The following is a 24,313-nucleotide window of genomic DNA, read 5'->3' as shown; positions in this document are numbered from 1 at the left end:
TAAAAAAATATCATATATAAAGTATTCGAAATATGCTTTGCTTTATAAATTCTAATAGTAGTATATACACATCAAATGAAAGCATCATGGTAAATATGTAATGTCGTTCAATTTTCAGTCATGGTATCAACTAGTATATTTTTCTGACTTTGATTCGTCGGTTAACATAATTATTGTTATTTCATCGATTTGCATTAAAATATGGTCATCATTGTCATTACAAAATCTTCATTAGAGACGGATTATCATTTCTATTTGTCATCAATGTGATAATGGTTTATCATTATAAATTAAACATATTTTCATTTAACGAGAATCGTCCCATGTAATGAGTCTATTTTCCCTTTAATATCGTCTACACCGTTGCAGTGGCGGCGGTCTAGGGAGTGGGAGAAGGCGACCCCTATATAACTAATTACCTCCTATTTGAACGTAAATTTTCATGTGCGTCTCCTTTTTTATTTCGACGCTACCATAAAGATCGAATAAAATAGTCATGTCTGGCTCAAACCAAGCCCAATTGAATAATACCAACTATATATTTAAGCATTCTATTTGATAATTTTTTATTTTATTATTTTATTCCATCCTCTTCATTTTCAAATCTTTGATCCCGACGTCATAATGGAGAAGTTTTTGCCGCCTAAAATTTTGATTGTACCTAAAACGACTCCACCAAGAATCATACTTTTTGATGTCTTTGCCTCTTTGGCCTTATAAAGAAAATTTGATACCATTGTAAAGAAATTGAAACGTATTCTCGTCAGTTTGATTCGTCTATACATTGATCTAAGTTATAACATGCTCGTTTAATTATGCAATAAGGAGTTAGTTGGATACTAATACATTCATATACAATGTGGAACCTATTGAAAAGTTTTGGTGTCTCTGATTATGCGAATTGAAACGTATTCACATATTAGTAATTATTTAGAAATTGAGTTTGTTGAAATATGTGTGACTATGCATTGAAATCGTTATTTAGTATTAGTAATAGTAATATTAATGGTAATGGGTTATGTGAATCCGCCATAAACATGATAAATCACAACATTACTCAAATAATTTTGTGCCTATTTTTAATGCTTTAGTATAGGAATTATTAGATTAATCTTGATTGTACAAAATTTTTGATAATTGTTAAAGTAAATAAAATGGTAAGTACACTTACTATGAATTCTCTAACTTGTGTATTTCATAATACACTCCAATTAACTCAACTTGATCTAAATACATTAACTGATACAAATATTTCGTGTTAAGAATAATTAATACAATTGTTTAGACTAAAAAATTAAATATAGAAATAGAGCAAGCTGTGCAGTGAATTTTCTTTTTCTAGAAAAGGTTCCCTCTTCCATTCTATAGATGCACATGTACTCCATATATCTAACAAGTGACAACAAATCAATAAATATATTACTTCCTTCGACCCACAGATGACCTATTTCGTGCAAAATACAGAATTCTATGCGGTTTTATTTTGTATGGTTAGTGAAATGTGTAAAATAAGAGAGACATAATAAGATAAAAATAAGAAGTGTTTTCAATTTTGATAATGAGTCATCTTAGTTGGGACAATCCGAAAAGGAAAATGGATCATCATTAGTGGGACACGAAGATTATTAATTTTATAATAAAATGTGAGCAACGAGTTGATGAAATAAAAGATCCATGTACTAATAATAGTAAATGTAAATGCAAAATTATACTTCACTAAAATTACTTAACTTTTTGTGAAAGATTTACTTTTTTTTTGAATTAAATCATTTATAATGTGACAACTAATAAGATTCACATGTAGAACATATGGAGTATCTGATGTTATTTTTATTAGTGTATCACTTTTATTTGATAAGACATACTCTCTTCTATATTATTATCTCTTAGTTACTTTACTTTCTTTCCATTTTAACTATTTATTACTATCATTTTCGCAAAAGAACAGGCGAAAAGAAATGTGTCACTTATAATAGGAATTATATATACACTATTGAGGGGATGTGCAATGATTGTCATAGTTAAGATTTAAGAGCATGCTCGTATCGTTGGCACGACAGCATAGTGAAAAACATACTCTTTGGATAAGGGTATTGCTTAACATGCTCTTAGAGCAAACGTATAATTTTTTATATATGTTACAGTACAATTTACAAATGAACCATTGCTGATCCTATTCAAATTGGTCCACCTTGAAAAAGAAGTCACATAAATCATGTGTTCAATTATTAAGGTCAAGCTGATATAAATGTAATTCTACAACATCAACAACTTTTTTTTTTCTCTGAAGTTTGAACACTTGAAAAGCAAAAGTTATTGCAAACACATCGACATTGCGTGTTTGTTTTACACTAAGATGACGTTCAATTGTCATGACTAATTATCATGAGACTATCCATCTATGATTAAATTGAAGGATTATTTTGGTTGGAGGAGGAGGCTATGACTAATTATCATGGAACTATCCATCTAAGATTAAATTGAGGGGGTCAATCTTATAAACCAAACATGATACATATTTAATCATGAGATTTAGTCTTGTCAATCGAACCCCCTAGTCAATCAAAATTTCATTTAATTTATATCATCCAATTTAAAATGTCATAAATCGGTTACCCTACCAAATCCAACTTGGAATTTGTCAATATCGTAGTAATTACATTGAGAATTAGAGTGGACGTGGTAAAATGGCATGCAATCATTTGGAGACTATCTAATTTGACACTTTCACCTAAATAAAATATGGAGTACTCCACAAAACGAAAAAAAAAAAAACAAATTCCACATCATTACCCATTAACGAAATTCCTCATTCCAATCGAATTCCTATACGCCACTTAAACAAACCAAATAGAAAAAGCAGTTAAAAGGAATTTTCAGAAAGAAGACTTTAAAAAAATTATTTTAATTTATTCAATTTATAGTTCTAAGTAAAACCTAGATGCCTGATTCTATGCCCCTTTTTTGACAGCTAACCCTACATTGTTTTTTTGTTCTTATCAGAATGAGCATTTTCTTCCTAATTTTTTTTTAATTTAGTTTATTTAATCCAATATTTCAACACCATGTCAATTCACATGGACTTGATTCACCACCTCCTAATAAAATTCAAACTTAGTAGTAACAATAAAGCCAACAATTTTAAAAACTCCAAAACACTCAAGACGAAAATATCTATTCACAAATATCGTGACAAAAAGTAGGAATAAATGGTCGAGTAGGAATCAAGATACATGAAAATTGAGTATTCAAGCAAAGTTGGAATCTTTTTTCCTTTTTTATTAAATTATTTTTCCCCCTCTCCTTAATTTCCCCGCTTTTGAATCGCCAATGATAAAACAAAACAGTACATTTCCCTCATAAATCTCCAAATCATCAAAAATAAAATAAAAATAAAAACTCACTCAAGATTCCGCAGCTCTCGGTGACGTCAGCGGAAACAGGGGCAGAAGCCGGGGCTCCGAATCCCTGGGAGTATTCGCGGGCGACGGGTGCAAATAAAAACCCTTTTCGCCAATCGCCTTATCCTCCGCCGCCGTATCCAGCCCGGAACCGGGTCGCCCGACCCGGTCAAACGGGTCGGGTATGAGCGGCGTGACCGGGCTGAGCGCCAGCGACGGGAAATCGAGAATACTGGGGGAGAGGATCTCGGGGGTTCCGGGTCGGGGCGACCCGTGGGCCAGACCGGGCCGGATAGCCGGGCCCAGCGGGCTGATCTTGAAGCTCTTGTTGAGGCCGTTGCGGCGCTCGTAGAGCTTGGATCCGGACTTGTCCTTGCGGGGCCCGGTTTTGATGGGCGGGATCGCGTGGCGGGTTGAGTCGGGTCGGCGGGCCGGGTCGGTCGAGCCGGTCAGCATTTGGACGACTTGTTTGAAGGAGGAGGTGTCGGCCTGCACGAAGGTCGTCGGGTACGGGCTGTTCGGGTCGGATCGGGTGATCGGGTGATGGACGCCGCTGGTGGTGGTGGTGGAGCTGTGGTGCTCCATTGATGGATAGAAAGATAGATCTTCCTTTTTCTTCTTTACCTCAGAGTGTAGAGAGAGAAATTAGAGAGATGGAGAGAGAGAGGTGTAAGTTGAAACACTCTGTAAGTATTGTGGTTTGGTAAGCAATATTTCATTTGTGTACTTGGGGTAATCAGGGAGGAAGTCCCACGCGCGGGCCGCGAGTGGAATGAGTCCTGGGGAGAAAATGCGTGGAGTGAGGAGCACGCGCATGGTGGGGGCTGTGTGAGAAGGTTAGGGTGATAATTAATTATCAAAAAATAATTTTCCAATTCTTTTGACATTGACTAATGCGGGCCCACCGAGACTAATTAAGTGATTTTATTTTAATTCTCTATGTGGGATTACTAAATAATTATGCGCATTTATGAGAAGTCGTAGTTTTTAATTAAGTTTCGAGCTTTACTCCATCTGTCCCTTGGAAAAGATAGTAGTTTTTTGACATGAAAATTAAGAAAATTTATGTTAAATAAATTAAATAAAAAGAGAATTAAATAGAAAAAAAGAAAAACAAGAAAATTTAAAAAAATAAAGTAAAATAAAAGCTAAAAAATTGATTCAATTGTAATTGAATAAGCCCAAAAGAAGTTTGAAAGAGTAGGAACTTGGAAGTTTATCATATCGGCATGAATTAAATAATGCTAATTGATCATATTAAATTTTTTTTGTATTAACTTTATTTATTAGTTAATTTGTTTGTTCAAAAATTCAATAATATCGGCTTTGACTGCTCAGTTATCCGGCTTATGTTATTTGTATATGATTATTATATTTTAAATTAACAATTGTATTTTAATAGTACTCCTATTATATTTATGATCGGTCGTAATTATTGAGGGTTGCCAATCTTAGTGTCTTATTTGAAGAACGTACCGAAGAGGCATACCAAATCATCACAATAATTCACACACCCAGTCCACCTAATGTTTAGACAAAGTAATTTAAAATTGCCAACTTTAAGACCAACGGCCAACCCATAAGAATAAATTAAAAATGAAAATGTCCTAACATTTAAACATTTAAAATTAGCTTTGTTTACTTTACACGGTAAACAAAACTAATAGTGCCTCCACTAGGAATGTCAATGCAGCCTGGAATCCATGTATCAGTCTGAATAGCCCGCTAAATTTATAGAATTAGGTTTGAAAATTTCTAGGCCGATCAAATTACAGTCCGATTAACCTGCAACTCATTAGGAAACCCGAAAACCTGATGGGCTGACCCGAAAACCCGATAAAATTTCTATATTATACTCCATTTGTTTGACTCTAATTCGACACTTCATTGGTTATTTTATAATATAGATTACTAAAATATAACTTTCAATTTTATATATTAAATATGCAAATTATATATTAAAATTTTATTAACATAATAATAGATAAATAAATTACAAACTTCAAATTCACTAAAAAATATATTTTAATTTCTAAAACATGTTTTAAATTTAGTTGATGTTTATGTTTTATTTTGCATAAATCTCATATATTAGTATTTGATCATGTTAATGTTTGAGTTTAAGCATATATATCAAATTTATCATAATTAAATATTTTACATTTTATAAATATATAATTTTCACCATTATTTATTGGATTGATCGTATGTTTAATTTTATCGGTAGCAACCCGATTAACTCGTTGTGCTAGTCCGAAATCCGAGCTTTTAGGGTTAGGGTTGAATTTTTATAACCCAAAAATATACAACCCGATTAGCCCGCACCCGATTGACTCGTAACCCGATGGACTGGCCCGATGACATCCCTAGCTAGTAGCTACAATGCTTCTTTTCCTACTTCCAAAATTCCAAATAAGCTGTTGTAATGCTTTAATTTTTTTAGATCCCACAAAAATAATCTTTTTTCATCAATTTGATCCATCCATTAAAAGCAGTTTACTTTTTTTTACAATTCGGTACACATTACAATACGTATAATGCATATTTCACTATCTATGGAGTAGGTACTAACATTACTAATGCGTACATAATAGAAATTAATCAACTTTAATTTCATTATTTAATAAATTAGGATTTTCTAAATTCCTTATAATGTTTTGATAGTATTAATTTGTTTTTATAATTAGAACAAGTAGATGGAAAGATATAAATCAATATTTTTTCAGTTTATATATTCATTGGTTGTATATATATTTTTTCTTCTATCACTAATTATGTTCTCATTTCAGTTTATATTTCTTTTGTTTTAAGTTTTATTTTTTCTTATATTTAGGATTTTTATATGCTTATAAAAGTCCTCATCGTTGGACTTAGGAATGTCAAAACAGGTAGCAGGTTTCGTGAAATTACAAACCCGACCCGATATCCAACGGGTATCGGGTATCCAATACCCACAAAAATCGTGTTCAGGATCGGGATTAGGTATAAAAATGTCAATATATCGTGTAATACCTGACACCCGACTAGATATACCCGAATAACATACAATTATCGGATTAAGATTTGGCATCAGTAGAACTTACCTTTATTTATACTACAACGCATGCCACTGCCTTGCACTTAACTTTCAATGTGGGATAATATCAGCCACCGCTAAACCTATTACTATCCCTCAAAGTTTCACTGAAATATGAAAATACCATATCAAAGAAATGGAACAAAAGCTTACTGTTAGAGCTATACAATATAATCAAAGAAGAATATCAACTGAAATGAAATATCCATAGGAGTATACAAAAATTTCAAAATATTTTATCAAACACCATTGTAAACTTTGGGAAATTAGATCTAAATTCCCCAAAAGCTTGCATATTTTATTAAACATCGATGTCTTTTATTAGACTTCGAAGCTTGCATATTTTATTAAACATCGATGTCTTTTATTAGACTTCGTCTCTTGCATATTCCTAATTTTTATTTCTTTCTTTAATCTTAATCTTGTCTTAGGGTGAAAAATGACCAAAATCTTTCTAAATTAATTATTCCCTATATTGATAAATGATATATTCATTAATTTAATTTAATTTAACTTCACTTCATATCTTAATAAATTAAATATTACATCAACCACTTTTGTATTTCATGTACGTCCAAAAGTTATTGTTTTAAACAGATTTTATATATTTTATAAATTTTGTCTTGGAAATTATAAATTATAAAATGTGTAATTTAGAAAAGGTATATTGTGTGATTGTGTAAAAGCTTATTCGTGTGATTCTGCTAGTTGCAAATGTGATTTCACAAATTTAAATCCCACGTCGTTGGTATTACCACACACCTATCGGTGACTTTAAGACGGGGCAAATACATAAGACAAAATAGAAAGAAATAAAGCAAAAATTAAATAACCCAACCAAACTTCTAATTTGGGGGCTTGTAAGCCGACCCAACATGTGAATTTATGATATCTTTATATATCATTTCAAAATTCATGTGAATTATTCTTCCAAACATTCACGTGAGCCCCTCTTGTGAAAAATTCAAGTGAACTAGTTCATTTTATCTATAATTAATTTTTATTTTTATTTTTTATTATTTGCTACTTTTTTATTGTACTTCATTTTTTCTATATATATCCCACTAAGCTTGCAAAACTCTTCACAAACAAATTAACTTTCTTTTCGTTCTTGTTTTGATATATTTGGTTTCATGGATCCAAATTATCCAAACTATCGTCCTTGTTTCCGAAACCATCAAAATTTCCAAAATTATCAACAATTATCAGAATATCCAAATTATTATGATGCAACTGATTCAAGATACGCATACAAGAGTACATGAAGAAAATGTTGAAGCCTTTTGCTATTCCACTCAACAGATCGGGAGCTTGTCATCATATATGACTAATCGAGCTCAACTTCGCAATAGAGAAGCTCATATTGCTCTTCAAGAAGATTTGATTGAGCACATTTGGATTAAATTTGGCACAAACAATTAAATATGTACTAATGTTTATCTTGTTTAAACTAGCTTTTTTTTCACTCTTCATTTGTATTTTGGTTTGTTTATTTCTATTATCGTATTGTATTTTTTAATGTGTGTAATTTATTATTATATTGTACTTTAATTATTTGAATATCTAATATTTTCTATTTTAAATTTGAATCATATACTTTTTTGTTATATTTTTTAGACATTATTTAATATATTTAAATTAATTATACATCATATAAAATATATGTAAAAGAAAATATTTAATTGGGTTGGGAATGTTAATAGGGGTTGAATTGAGTGAGAGTTGTGTATGTGAAGGATAGAGAAATGAATATTTTATTAAAAAGTTGATTAAGATTGGGTTGGATGAGGGTTACGGATGGAGATAGTCTTATGGAAGAAGGCTTAACCAAATCAATATATAAATATTGGCGAATGATCTTTCACTAAATCAAGTGAGCAGCAATTGTGGGTACCTGTATTTGCAGGTATGGATACCCAAAGCAGGTCATTGGGAAACACGATTAGCCTTTCGGGTTCGGTGCAGGTAGAGTAAAATGTGGATTTTTGGGTGCGGATACATGTTGGTATCCGTTTCGACACTCCTAGTTCGACTACAAAGATACAGTCTTTAAATATTGATTTTATGATGAGTTATATCTCTCTTGAATTTTCTTTTGAATTTTCAACTCATCGAGTTCTTTTATCCGACTTATAAATGATATTTCACAATTGTTTCTAGTGTCATTCACTCCATTTTCACGACTTATCAACAATTTCGTCATACCCGTTGTGGCGTCATTCTTCCACCCATATCAGTCTTCCGCCCCGTTCTTCTATATTTTCCGTCATTCTTTAAAAGGGACGAATAATCATATAAGTTGGTATCATTAGTCAGTTTCGATCAAAATATTTCTTTTATCATTCTTTTATGTTTTTTAAGTTTCATATAAAAATTGTCTGTTTTGGAATTTTTAAGTTATTTTTTTTTAGAAAAAACATTTTTTCTTAACCCTAGCCAATGTGGTTGATATTGTTATTGAAAAGTAAGGATTACCTCTCCTGGAGCATGTTGAACAGACGTCCCATATAAGGAGCTATGGTCCGTATGAGGAAGAATTGTGTGTTTTTTCCCTTACAATTAACACATATTTTATTGGATGAAAAATGGAAGATGGATCATAAATTGAATTCGATAAATTCTTCAACAAATATTCTTTGATGTTTGGCCTAAAGAAGGTTTTTCTTGCCCCTTTCCCGCCTCAAGAAGTACGTAGAGATCAGGAGTCTGTGCGACATAAATGCGAAGAAAGACAACAAATGGAGGGACGACCCAAAGTTGCAAAAGATTATGAAACGAAGACCAATAAAGAGTTACTCCATCTGTTCCCCAATAATTGTCCACTTCAGTTCTGACATGGATTTAAAGAAATGTAAAGGAAAGTGGATTGAAAAAATTAATAGTATATGAATCTCACTTTTATATGTTAGTTTTATAATAAAATCTGAGTGAAATGAGTTAGTTGAATGTGGGACCTATTACCATTTATGGTAAAAAAAGTGAAAGTGGAATTAATGGGGGACAAAGGAAGTACAAAAGTATGTTGTTGAAGTCAATGAGCAACCTCAAGAGGATAAGGCAAAATAAACTTCACATGTGATCTTGTATGCAAAATCAATCTCTTTGTCAGAGTTAAAGCCTTCGATCTTTTAGGCCAATTTACAGTGATTCCTTCGATTCCTACTCATGTTGTAAAAGTTCTAATTCCTACATTTGTGGAGCCAACAAAGACACTATCATATATCATTCAACACTTTGTTGATCTCATTACAAGGGTTCGAGCTATGGAGCAGAAAGATAAGACGAACCAAGAAGAGTGGTCTCATGAGTTTCCCAAGATGTTCAAGCAATGTAAAGATGGTTCTGTTTCGGCAACAAAAAGTATGTATTCTTAACTTGCATGTTCGAGGGATGAAACAAGACAAGCTGCCGAATTGGATCATGATGAAGTATTTTGGTCATGACAAGGAAGATCTATTCAGGATTTGGACACAAATCATTTTAAGAAATGAGGCATGATGCATACATAGTAGAAATAAATCAACTTTCATTTCTTTTCGATAAAATGTTTTGATATGTGACAACTCTAGAGTGCAGTGCAGGTGTTGTGTGATATGTGTCACTCGATCTAACAGGTTCGGAGGATTCGACTAGACTTCAGAGGCTAGAAGATCATGAAACTGTCAAAAAGGGGTCGTTGGGTGCACTCTATTCCTTCAAAAATCTCAACCCACTATACTACAACTTAGCACAGGGAAGTAAATGATCGATCCCACGAGGACGAAGGTGTTACGAAACTGCATTTGAGGATGTTTTGGGAAAAGGGGGTTTGGCTGCTGCCACGCAATTTTTGTGGGTCGAAAACTTAAAACTACTGGGTCTGAGAGATAGAAAAACTTTACTCTACCTACTGGGTTTAAGAACGAGAGCGTACGGAACATACATGACTTAGAGAAACTGAGATATTTTTAAGTTCTAAGGCAACTGGAGTAAACTTAACTAGACAGACTTTCCTAATTTGGACAGACAAGCATAAAGCGAAAAGCAAGATAAGTTTCCTTAAACTACCAGGGTCTGGAAAAGCATGCAGAAAAGTAAAAGAGACAAAGCAAATCGTACTGACAGGGTCTGGAGGATATGCAGAAAAAGTAAAGTACATGCGGAAAAGTACTGACATAAAGCAGATCTGGTTCTAACTACCAACAACTTCATCTTCTTCGGGAATCAAACGAGAATAGCAGATAAAACAGAGTTTTAAACACCATGAAAACATAGCAAACTTTAGATCTAGACTTAAAAACGAGAAATTAAAGCCTTAACCCTAAACCAATGCATGAAACGAGCCTTATCAATATGCATTTGCTTTCTTAGTTAATTAGAATAAGTAAATGTAAAGAATCAATAATACTCCCTCCGTTTCTTCATAGTTGAGTCATTTTTCCATTTCGAGAAGTTTCTTCATAATTGAGTCATTTCTATATATGGTAACCTTTTTCTCTTTCTTACTTTTCTCTCTTACTTTATTCTCTCTACTTTATTCACTTTATACTTTATTCTCTCTATCTTTTCCTCTCTCTTACTTTTTTATCTATTTATTTAACACACCCAATATTCATTTCTAAAACTCCGTGCCGAAAAGTTTCGCCTCAACTATGGCGAAACGCAGGGAGTAGTTGGTTTTGATATTCTTTCCTTTTACCAATCAGATTTTCCTTTTAGTTTATTTCCTCTATGATTTATATTTTTTTATGTTTAAGATTTTTCTTCACCTATAACGGCATCATTATTGGACTACAAAGATACATTCTTTGAATAGTATTTTATGATGACTTTTATCACTCTTGCATTCTCTCTTATATTTTCAACTCAATGAGCTCTTTTATCCAACTTATCAAACGGCCTTTCACAATTTCACATCTCATGTTGTACGCAAAGTTTCTATTTGTAGGAGACACGTTGAATGTACTGTAGCGAAGTGATCAAATAATAACCAAATTGTTAGGTTTCTGTGAACCATGTACATCGAAAAACTTTGCATACACAAGTAAATCAAATACAGAGCTATTTGACCGATTATGAGATTAATAAATTCACATGTTAAACAGTTAATTGCATATAAGAATGCACATCATTCACGAACAATGAATTAAACCACAAAACATGATTACTACGGTTTAGAATTATCGAATTGAATCTTCAAATAATCGACGATTGCTTGCTACGTCTCACGTGATGTAGTACTCAACCACAAATCTTCTAATTATGTTTTTCGAACTCGGATTATAATCTTTGGGTGTGCAAAGCTTATCAAAACCAAAAGGACTCGACTAGAAAACAAGACTCAACTTGTTTCGGGAAAGAGAAAAATTTTATCCACCCTTAGAGAGGGAGGGGGTGAAAATTTATGAATGATTGATTCTCATGTCTTCTATCTATTATCCTTTATATAGAGTTATAATGTGCCAGATTAGGGATCAATGGAGGTTGAACTTGGGCCAAGCCTGTTCGATTTTTACTAATTAAATTGAGTCCCAATTTAATTCAAGTCCGTAGAGAATATTATTATTAGCCACTACAGTAAATTAATACTCCATCCGTCCACAAAAAAATAGAGTACAATTGCTACTTTTGGTCGTCCACAAAAAATAGAGCACAATCATTTATGGAAAGATTCTCTCTTATTTTTTCTCATTCTCTCTTACTTTTTTCTCTTCTCTCTTACTTTACCAATTCTACATTAAAACTCGTGCAATACACACTTTTCTCTATTTTCTGTGGGCGGAGGGAATATTGATTGTTAGTCCAATCCCAAACTACGAGTAATTCGAGTTTTTCTCTTTAATATATTATTTCTCGTGTTTAATATTTAAATATCCATTAACTAATTTAAGTATGCTACTTGATTTTAATTAATTAATATCTTTTTACAAGAGTTATCTAGTTTGAAACCTTTATTTATTTGTGAAATAAATTTCCAACCAACCTGTTTTCTGAATAATAAAACATTTTTCTGACCACCTCTTGAGGATTTTATCAAACTGGATTCTCTCAGCGTACAATTAATTGCAATAACAATATTAGCACTTCTAGACACTCATCACCACTACAGAAGATATCAAGATTCTTGGATTACGAACAACCAACACTTTTGATAGATCAAAGTTAGGAAATAACATTCACTAAGACCTCGTATTTCAGTAAATAGCTAGGAAAGAATTATCTCATTGTTAGATCTATTCAGTGTTATACCACACCACTGTTGTTAGTTTCCTAAGGTAGGAAAATGTGTGGACTGACATTAGAAACTTTCATGATGGTTTGTTAAAGAACCGACTGTGTTACTTACTGTGAACATCATTATGTCACGACCGCCCTTACTAAAGATAGTAAACAATGTTGAATCATGTCTGGAAAAAAGTTAGAGGCGGAGAAGAAATAGGGGAAAGGAACATACGACATAAATAAACTCAAAACGACTTTATATTAACTCAAAAATCTCAAAAGGAATATTCAAACTATAAGGGAAATGAATCAATATCTCAAAGGAAATAATGTCGTCGGGGTACTACTATTTCCAAATGGAAGACTTTGAATACAAACGAAACATGACAACAGAATATAATCTATCGAGAGTCAAGGTGTAACGTTCATGTATGAAGACAAGACACACTCAAAAGTCATCAAAGTTCATCTCAACATCCATCAATCCATCACTCTCAGTTTGAAAATAAGGAAAACATATGCAGGGTTGAGTATTTGATATATTCAGTGGACATACTGCCAAAATATTTTATCAATAGTTATGTCACCCATACCATAGTGAACTCGAGTTTTACTTTTGAGAAATATTAACGAGAATCACAAAATATTTTCAACGCATGATTAGTCAACAGAAAATCTCCTCATTCTCATCCATCATCTTTCCCATCCTCTTTCCATAGTGCGACGAAAGTGTGTGCACACTTTTCACCCACAAGACCGGACAACTAGCAAGGATGGCTTCTGATCCCCTCTATGCCTAGAAGGGGTTGCAGCCCATACTCTGACCCGAATTCATTTCACATAGTCGTATAGCCTAACGGAGACAAACTCCACGTACTAGGCATCAAACCTTCAATCTCATAATCAAAACAAGCATTGACATGACATAACATTTAAACAATTCTTGTATCACCATAAAAACATTTTTTTTTAAAGTTTTTATTGGATTATTCTCGGATTATATCTTTGTTATCATAATATCTAAAAGTGTACTTGATCTTTAATTATTTAATTTTATCATCTTGTATTTACCTCGAGTTAGCCAATTGATAGACTAATCATGACAAAATGTAATACTCACGGTCAAAACAAACTTATACCCTTGCACTCCTTTTCTAATTCCTTTATCGAGTTTCCCATTTAGGAATATGTCAAAGATATTGTTATGTGGTTAACCTAACTTTAGGAATGTCAATATGTTGCGGTTCATCTTTTTTTTCTTCAATTGGTCTTTAACTTTATGCAGTAAATAGTACTCCTACTAGTATTTTATATAGAAACACATATACTAAGTCAACTGAAACACAAAATTTGTGTCATCTCTCATGATCAAATTTCATAGAAATATAATCTAGTGCTACATAGAAATTCCAAATTATATGGGTATATTGGGACATGTAAATCTGCTAATTTGAAATATTTACTCATCAAACAAATTTGACATGTTGACGCTCCATTCTATAATAGATGACACACTTGGATAATGACACGAGAATATGAGGTGTTGTTTTGTGTGTTGAATGAAGAGAGAAAATAGTATATTTATGTTAACGTGAGAGAAAACTTTTTTCGAAAAAGAAAATGTGATATCTTTTATGGGATAAATTGAAAAGGAAAGTGTTACATCTATAATGAGACGCGGAAGTAGGTCTCTTAAATTCTAGCCTCTAGGAGGAAATTTATGTAAAAATCCTGAACCGCCAAGATTCAATGATAATATTATTTACATGCTTTTGTTAGGGAAGAATCAATCAAATGGTAAAAGAGAATCGTTTCTTTAAGGTGGGAAACAATATGTTGCATTCACTCTTATTTAAATTGAAGCATAAATACCTGTTCCATTAATTAGTGGTTTGTGACTGATATTCAATTAATTCGAACATTTCTTCTCATATGTCCTTTCACATATATACCATATGGAAATCTTTCATTATATTACACACAGCGGCTACTTGCATTTTCATGTTTCACTTTATACTTTTTGTAATAATGTTTAATTTGGTCACCTTTTAGAACAAGTTGGTACGATTCCGCAAATCCATTTCCCTACTTAATGTATATTGCCTACCTAGGTAGGTACCTAGAAATGACTCATCCTATATGTAAACACAATCTGGCAACTAATTACAATATACTCCCTCGTCCCCGATTAAGCACCAATTTCCTTTTTCGTCCGGCCCTTATTAATTGACACTCATACTTCTTACTAATTTTAATAATGGACCCATATTCAACTAACTCATTCCACTCATGTTTTATTATAATAAAATTGATACTCCCTCCATCCACGAAAAATAGAGCACATTTGTCATTTTTGGTTGTCCTCGAAAAAATATAGCACATTTAAAAAAGGAAAATTTTCAACAACTTCTCTCTTACTTTTTTCCCTTCTCTCTTACTAATAATATGGACCTCACATTCTACTAACACTACTTCTCTCTTACATTTTTCTTATGAACTCCACATTCAACTAACACTACTTCTCTCTTATTTTTTCCCATTCTCTCTTACTTTACCAATTCCACATTAAAACCTGTGTCATTCACAATGTGTCCTATTTTTCGTGGACGGAATGAGTATATAAAAGTAGGATCCATATTCCACTAATATTTTGTACCTACTTTTTACTATATTTCTTAAAACTCGTGTCAAGTCAACCAATGTTATAAAAGTAGAATTGGTAAAGTATTTATGATTATCAAAAGTTAGAAATAGAAAGTAACAAAATTACACTTCTTATATACTACAACTAATCTAATAATAAGGAATTACCTGAATAATAGTAATAAGCTAGCCAGTGACTCGACTTAATTAAGCAACTGCATAACGAAGGAGCTAATTTTATCACTGAATCTGCAGGAGGGCAAAAGAGGAAGGGAATGACCCCCAATATAACACATTCTGCATTAGGTCTTAATTCATAAATTAAGTTTATGTTAAATGAAAATTATTGTAAGTGATGATAAAGAAATGAAATTTATTCCATTTATAAGATTCTATATTACGTTGAAATAAGTTGTTAATGTGTTCTGTTGGAAATAATTTTTTATATGAAAATAAATACGAATGATCGTGCTTATGCCCTATGGTCGAGTATGTTATGTGGGTACAATTGGCATGTCATATGACAGTAGTGTTGCATTATGTGTGATCACTAATCTTTTAGATAACCACAATGAGGATCTCTATTATATACTCCCCATGTCCCACCGAAGATGACACACTTTCCTTTTTAGTTTATCTCATCCAAGATGACTCATTACTAAAAATAGAAACTCATTTATCTCTATTTTATTTTATCTCTCTTACTTTATTCTCTCCGCCTAACACACAAAATAATACTTCATAAATTCCCATACTGCTAAAGGAAGGGAGTAATATGTCTGATATATACTATAGGTGGTCTGATTTATTCCCGAAATTATCTGTCTGCACCATGAATGGATAGTATGTTTGGCGGGACTCTAAGGGAATAGTGTGTGCTTATGATCTGGTCAGCTTACCATACTCAATCACTAAGCATTTAATGGGATTATATGTGTTTGATGTGTGATAATGTTTGTGATTATGTTGATAAGAATATGATATACTCTATCCATCAGCCATTACGTTTTCCGGTTCACTTTTTATAATAGAGTGAGCTACATAAATAATACTTGATCTTTCACTTTCGCACATAAATGGTACCTGATTTTTATTTTATATCTTTTTTGTACCCGTGACAAAAATAACCCTAGGTACCAAATATGTAATTTTTTTGTTATGAAGGATATTTTTGGAAACTTCAATTAAAATAGTACTCCCTCCGTCCCAAGGTATTAGACCAACTTTCCTTTTTGGGATGTCCCAACATATTAGACTCGTTTCCTTTTTTAGCAAAAAACATCTATCTTATTTTATTCTCCACCTACTTTTTTCTCTCTTCTCTCTCCTACTTTTTCTCTCTCTCATACTTTACTTTCTCCATTTTAACTATTTAAATATCAATTCCTTAAATCATGTGCCCAAAAGAAGTGAGTCTAATACTCCGGGACGGAGGGAGTACCAAATATGTGATTTTTTTCATCCCTTCTTTTTTTTTTTTCTTCTTTTTTTTTTCTTCATTTCTTCTTTCTTTTAGGTATTTTATGTTCATTTCTTTTTTCTTTTTTTTTCTCCTTAGTTATGTGTCCTCTTTTTTCTTTTCTCATCTTTATTTTTAGTGTTTTATGCATACATCTAATTGCATTATAAAAAAAATCAAGAACAAAACACCTAATTGAATTAATTATATAAAGTAATTAAATCAATTGAATTTTTTTTATTAAATTATTTTATACTCATTTTAGGGTTGAAACACCTAACTAAAAATATTCAACTCTCTATATCATTATGAAATACAATTCACAATTTTAAATTTTTATTAAGACTATATTGATTAGTTATTAATTTAATATAAAATAATAATAATAACAATAATAATAATTATTATTATATTATATTATATGATTCATAATTTAAATAATAATACTATAATTATTTATTAATTACTAGTACTACTTTTTAGTATTATAACAAAAATATTATGATAATAATTAATACAATTTTAACTATAGGGTAGTGATAAAATGCAAACTTATATATTGTACAAACTCAAAAGTTCTCAACACAGCTTCAACACTGTTTCAATAAAATATCAACACATTCATCACAGTATCGACACAATATCAACACAACATCAATCATTGACTACTGTTGAAATTCTGTTGTCATTTTCCCGTTGATGCTTTTTTGTGATCTGTTGACATTTTTCAATGGTCCAGATCATAGTTTTGAGTTTGTACAATATTTAGAGTTTTTCATTTGATCACATTCCTATAACTATAATTATATTTAAGTATATTTGAATGATATTAAAAAATAAATTAATTATTAATTTATAATATTACAATAATAATATTAATATTGATTAATAATAATAATGGTATAAAGAGTGAGGAGAATGAGATAAATATTATAATATCACTTTTGGTACTAGTTTTGTCAATGCCCAAAATACCCTTTATGACATAAATGGAAAAATGAATTTGTTTAGAGGGTATTTTGAGGTGAAAATTGCATTAGGTACTAAAAATGTGATTAATAGGTACCAAAAACGATATAAAATAAGGATCAGGTACCATTTATATGCGAAAGTGAAAGATTAGGTACCATTTATGTAGTTCACTCTTTATAATAAATGGTAGGTAGGTCACATTCCACTAACAATTTTTCCACATTTTATTAGTACTATAAAACTGATTATATAAAAATGAATCTCATATTCCACTATCTTTTTTCACTCGCGTTTCTTTATATATTTTAAAATCGATGCTGAACTCAAATAGGACTTTTATTGTCGGACAGAGAAAGTATATTTTTGGTACTCAACATGATGACCTATGTGGTTAGCTATTGATCAAGTTTTGATTTTGACTTCGTATTTTATAATAGTTCCTCCGTTCCAAACTACTTGTTCTACATTCCATATTGGGTCGTTCTAAGCTACTTGCATTATTTTGACATAAACTTAGTGTCTCTTAATTCTATTTTACTCTCTTTTTCTATATTCTATTTATCTTTTTCCTACTTTAGTCTCTCTATTTAATTTTTAAATATAGATTTTTAAAATTCGTGTTAAGAAAATGTGTAGCTTAGGATGGAGGAAGTATGAATTATGATATATGATATATGCGCAATTAAGGTAAATTCTTTGAGAACAAAAAGTGATAATACAATTGTCAGATGTAATTCAGTAAATGTGTGAAAATGTTGATTTGGGATAGAAAGATTAGTTGGGTGATAATATCAAATGCACATAGGTTGCATAAATCTTCTACAACCAATAATCACTTAATTATGTAACTTTTGAAAACATAGTCATTTATTTTAATTTTATAAATCTTCTACTACTAATAATCACTTATCAATTTTTCAACACCTACAAAAATTAGTCTCTTTTCAATTCGTCTTAGTAAAATGGTCTACTATTTTCCATACTCTCCATTAATATACTCCCTCCGTCCCGCTTTATCAGTCCCATTGACTTTTCTGCACTCGTTTTATAAAAATGATAATAAATAGTTAAAGTGGAGAAATAATAAAGTAAAAAAGAGAATAATATAGAGTAAAGTCTTATCTACATTATTCTCTTTTTTACTTTATTATTTCTCCACTTTAACTATTTATTATCATTTTTACAAAACGAGTGCAGAAAAGTCAATGGGACTGCTAAAGCGTGACGGAGGGAGTAATATTTAAATAATTTTTTTTCTAATTTTTTTTCGTTAAAATCTAGTATATTGTCAGCCATTGACACTATTGATAGTGGATGATATATAGTATTTTGAATTGCAAATTCAGCAAAAAGTAATGTATCAGAAAGATTAGTTATAAAACTGTGAATGACTAGTCTTTACTTGTTTGTGGTTTGAGAACTGAAGAGTGTGGGTGTTTATGGTATGATCAGATATACGGGACCATACTTTATCAATAGCACATTAAAACTCATGTCATTTACAAGTTTGTCTATTTTTTGAGAACGAGGGAGTATAATTCATATGTCGAAATAAGAACAATCCATTTAACAAAATTACATAAACACAAGAAGAAAGTGTGATGAAATTGCACCTACATACACAAAAATAATGATCACTTGAACAACAATTCTTTCCTCCTAATCATCCAAATCACTTCCACAATTCTTCCATGGGGATGCCACGTTCCTCGGCGACTTCACTGAACTGCCTCATCTTCTGCACAGCCACCACCGTGGCCCGGGCGTTGTTCAGCGCATTGTTACTCCCGAGTTGCTTCCCCAACGCATTCTCAACACCAGCCAGCTCCAGAACGATCCTCACTGCACCCCCAGCAATCACACCCGTACCAGGGGAGGCCGGTCTTAGCATCACCCTAGCTGCACCGTAGTCTGCCTCCGATCTGCCACCCATATTTACACCAAGAGTAAGATGCGTCACACCACAGAAACGAGAAGCTTGTGTTGCTTACGCAATCAAGATATTTCTGCACTAACAACAGGCAACCAAACTCGAGCATTCTGCTTTGATCTAATCTCATTCTACAAGCAAAAGAGTGATACCATACAAGATTTAACAAGAGCAATACGACCAGTACGACTAATATGGCATCCATCCTATTCTGGTTTTGTTACGATCTTTCTACTTAGTGCCATGATGCATTGACTGTGTTTGTTCAACATCGAATGCTTGAACAATTTTATTACAACAATTCTCAAGAGACAGACCATAATCCTGTAAGTCCAAAAACGACAAAATATATCGAAGGAAATGAGCACGAGAGGATAAATACATCCCTAAAAAGATAAAAACAACTAAGCTATACCAACACAGCTGTCCCGTTTAAACTTCTTATGAAAAGCAAGCACTTAAAAATCAGTAAGCAAAAACTATATCTACATACATTAATCTTGTGAAAACTGCAAGAAAGCATCCACACGAGCCTTCAAACACTTGTAGCTATATAATGAAACACCGTTTTATAACGCACTGAATCAGTACATCCAATCTCAGCTACAACATGTTCCATTTGCTGATATCAATCTATCAACATTGTATATAAGCAAATCTATAGTATGGTCAATATATGTCTGCTATACTTCACTCGTGTAGCAACTAAGGGCCCTTCAAGCACTCATATGAAGCACCGAATCAGTATATCTACTATCAACTAGTACATGTTCGCACAAACAACATATCCACTATCCATTTACGAACATTAATTTGCTCTGCGTCTCATATACGCAAACCTATAACACAAAGGATATATGTAGATGTCTCTGTGCAGTTCACTAATGTAGCATCTACAAAATCCTTCAAACACCTTAGAAACTCCATTAATCCCCATCATCATCAGATCAAGAAGTCAAACAATGCAAATCCTTACCAAATTAAGAAACCAAACCAAACAAATTCAATCCAACAAATAAATAGAAATAAATACACTCCAGTGTTGGATACTTGGATTTGCCCCTAGTTAAATCCTAAATGTGATCAATAAACCCTAATCGTGAATTAATAAACCTTAACTGGGGATTCATGAACCCTAATTTTGCCAAAATTAAATTACCTGTGAGGAAACGTCTTGTACTTGGTCATCGGCACGGCGACGATATTCCTCCTCGCATTGACGGCCGATTTTTGCACGGCGGAGACGACCTCCTTCGCCTTCCCGACGCCGACGCCGACATTCCCCTGCTTGTCCCCAACCACCACAACCGCCCTGAAATGCAGCTGCTTCCCGCCCTTCACCACCTTCGTCACCCTCCTTACCTGCACAACCCTCTCATCGAATCCATCCCTCACCTTCTCCTTCTTCGTCTTCGACCCGAACCCCGTCGCCTTCTTCACCACCGAGTCCATCGCGTACACGTCATTGCCGAGGAAGCTCTCGCCGCTGTACGCCGCGCCGTAGAGCTCTTCGAAGGCGCGCGCGATCTCCTCCTCCGTCTCCATGGGGCCGTCGTCGAAGGAGGGGGGCGGGACGTAGCCATCTGGGCGCTCGGGGGGGCTGAATGCGCCGGTGTCCTCGCCGTCTTCGCCTTCGAGGAAGGGGATCTCGAAATCGCCGGAGGCGACCTTTGCCGGCGGGATGGGATGGGGGGATTTGAGGAGGAGAGAGAGAGGGGTTTTGGAATTGGAGAATATGAGGCGGTGGGAGAATAAGAGAGGTTGGCTGTGGCGGTTGGGATTGAGGGAGAGAGCGGAGAATGTGGCGGAGAGAGAGGAGGCAGCCATTGAAATTGTTGGAGTGTGAATTGGGAACTACAGTTGCAGTTGAGGAAGGGGATAAGAAGCTCGAAGATAACAGAGAAGATGATATATTTATTTTTTATTTTATTTAATTATTATGGGCTTGGTGAATAATGTTAATGGGCCTGAGATGCTTAGTATCTTTAATGGGTTTATTAGCTAATTATGATAGGTTATGTTATAAAAGCCCAAGATTTGTAAATATATAGACTTTCATAGGTACTCTAAATAAGGTTACATTATTATTTTATAAATATATTCCTTTTGTAACATTTTAAGTACTCCCTCCTTCCCATTCAAGATGATCACTAGGTTCGTAAATTTAATCTGCAGGTTTCGGATATATCCGATCCCGACCCAATACCCGACGGGTTTTGGGTACACGAATCCCGAAATTATGGGTTTGAATACAGGTTCGAGTAGTTAATGTTAGGATTTTTCGGGTTTAGGGTACCGAACCTTCATTAGGGTACCCGACTAATACCCGATTAAACCCGATTAATTATGTATTTGTGATAAATATTTTTATTTAGTATAGGGCCCATTGCCCATAGGGTAAATCTATGGTCAATTTATTTAATCACACGTAGATTTATGCCAAAAAATTCTTTATTTTAAAATTAAGTAGTGTCTATTTGTCTAATATAATCATGAAATCATAATCTAGAGAAAGCTAAAGCATTAGAATTGAAGTTTAGTAGTAATAGTCAATAAATAGCAGTACTATTATTGTGTTATTTTTAATAATTTTTATTCTTATTACAATATATATAAATGAATAAATTAGAAATATACTAATTTCGGGTTTATGGGTACCCAATTAGTTAGGTTCGGGTACCCGCACCGGGTATTATGGTACTCGAATTCACATATAGGTCGGGTATTGGTATGATAATTTTGAGATTCCGAGTTCGGGTACTGATGTGCAGGCTGAGAGCACAGTGTTAGGATATTTCAATACCTTCAGGTCAAGAGAATTCACTAGATCACTGGGTCTAGGACAGAGAAGATTATGGTTGTCGGACTCACTCTCAGTCGGCTATCAATAAAAACCTCAACCCACTACACAATTAATTAGTATAGAGAAGTAAATGGTCGATCCCACAGAGAGGAATGAGGCGAAGGTAAGAGTTAAGAGAACTTGGGAATGGGGATGGCTGCTGTCACGCAAACTTGGATTGAGATTTTTAACTACTAGACTTGGGAAATGTAAAATTATCTAACAGCTAGACCTAGGAAATTGAAAATATTATGCAAGCATTCATGATGAACAGGGAGTAAACAGAGAGTAAACTGAACAACTGAAATTTACTAGACCTAGTGAGCAAACTTCCTAAAAACAGCTAGACAGAGGAAAGACATGCAGTGGGGACCATTTTCCCAAAACAGAAATAGTACGGATGAAAAGCTGCAATGACGAAAATCTGACTCTAACTAACAACGATCTTCATCTCCTTCAACAATCTAAGCGTGAACATGTAGAAAACAGAGCAATAAACCAAATCGAGACAGAGCATGCTAGATCGGACATTAAAAACTACGATTATCCGGAAAATAAAATAGATCTGCAACTACTAGACGAGGTAAACGAAGAAACAGAAGCTAAACATCATATCCATGCAAAAATTCAACAGATCCAAGCGTCAGATGTTTAATCCACTCCGGATCCAAGCCATCCGAAACAAGCAACAACAAAATCCATCTCCCACTACTCCGATTCAACCAATTTACTCCGATCAACTACAATCAAACCACAATTCAACTTCAACCCAACAAATCAAGCGCGAAAAGCATCTAGAATACATAAGTAACAGCAATCAACGTAAATCGGGAATGAAAACAGAAAATAAACTTCCATAACTTCGAACAGCAAAGTCTCGGCACAGTAGCAACAAAGACAGAAATTAAAAACAATTGTTTCTTCGCCCTACGTAAGGACGGTGGTACACAAGATCAAGCCAACTATCAAGACGAGAACCTCCCAGAATTACCCCATCGTGCAGTGTGTGTGTAGAGAAATTATGAGAAGTGAACTAAGTGCTAAGAGCCTGAGCATGAAAAGAGTGATGATCAATTGGCGTGTGCTTCTGTTATTTATAGACGAGGTTGCCTTCTAGATTCTTCTTCGAATTCTCCATTTTACCCCTTCTTTTGAAGCTTCCTTCGTCTGGTAAATTTTGTGCTCTTTTTGCTCCTCTTCCACTTCTTTTCCTCCGCTTGGCGAATGTTTTCCTCCTTTTCCTCAGCCTGGCGATTTCTCTACACAACCTGGCTTAAAACACGTGTTAGACCCTGGAAATCATCGAATTTACCCCGATAACTGATACATGAAATTGGCCTTATCAAACTGCTCACACTTAACTCATACTTGTCCTCAAGTATGAAAGACAAAATAAAGAAATAAGGCTAATTTCGAGCATGGTTATTATTTTACTAGTCTTAAGAAAAACAAGAAAATCCTAGACCTAGACACAGAAAGACTTAGAACACATAGACACATAAAAGAAAAAGAAACACAGAAGAAAACATATGTATAAACTGGTTTATTTTTTTAGCAGTCGTCCCCACAAGCTTAAGGTCTCTCCAATTGTCTATAGTCTCAGATTCCTCCCCATCCTTTCGTTTACCTAGTCAGTTTGTCAGTTTGTCTAGATGGCCTCTATTTTCACTAAGTTGTTGGATTCGCTCAGTCACTCGCTGCTCACCAGAAACGTTAGGACTTTTTCACTCATTCATACTTTTTGCTAGGGGTGAGCATTCGGGTTTCGGTTTGGCTTTTTGCCAAAACC

The 24,313-nt window shown here is 33.4% G+C and overlaps 2 protein-coding genes across 2 annotated transcripts; both read right to left on the bottom strand.

Moving 5' to 3' along the window:
• Positions 1-3,159: 3,159 nt before the first annotated feature.
• Positions 3,160-4,087, bottom strand: LOC125209161 (VQ motif-containing protein 4-like). The gene has a single exon (XM_048108768.1). It carries the CDS (start codon positions 3,984-3,986, stop codon positions 3,405-3,407), a length of 582 nt encoding a protein of 193 aa, XP_047964725.1. The 5' UTR covers positions 3,987-4,087; the 3' UTR covers positions 3,160-3,404.
• Positions 4,088-19,296: 15,209 nt separating this feature from the next.
• On the bottom strand, positions 19,297-21,572 carry LOC125215018 (30S ribosomal protein S5, chloroplastic). Its single transcript, XM_048116301.1, has 2 exons — positions 20,842-21,572; positions 19,297-19,674 (listed from the first exon to the last, which is right to left on the bottom strand). Exons 1-2 carry the CDS (start codon positions 21,507-21,509, stop codon positions 19,425-19,427), a joined length of 918 nt encoding a protein of 305 aa, XP_047972258.1. The 5' UTR covers positions 21,510-21,572; the 3' UTR covers positions 19,297-19,424.
• Between the last annotated feature and the right edge of the window lie 2,741 nt (positions 21,573-24,313).

This window comes from Salvia hispanica, chromosome 3 (genome assembly GCF_023119035.1).
Source record: "Salvia hispanica cultivar TCC Black 2014 chromosome 3, UniMelb_Shisp_WGS_1.0, whole genome shotgun sequence".
In the NCBI taxonomy this organism is placed as follows: domain Eukaryota; kingdom Viridiplantae; phylum Streptophyta; class Magnoliopsida; order Lamiales; family Lamiaceae; genus Salvia; species Salvia hispanica.
This window is presented reverse-complemented; position numbering and strand designations above follow the sequence as displayed.

What these genes read in the sequence shown, in the direction of transcription:
- LOC125209161 (XM_048108768.1), bottom strand. Translation starts at nt 3,986, where the DNA reads ATGGAGCACCACAGCTCCACCACCACCACCAGCGGCGTCCATCACCCG.
- LOC125215018 (XM_048116301.1), bottom strand. Translation starts at nt 21,509, where the DNA reads ATGGCTGCCTCCTCTCTCTCCGCCACATTCTCCGCTCTCTCCCTCAAT. An exon ending in TACAAGACGTTTCCTCACAG is followed by an intron (nt 19,675 to 20,841) that starts GTAATTTAATTT and finishes TATGGGTGGCAG; the next exon opens with ATCGGAGGCAGACTACGGTG.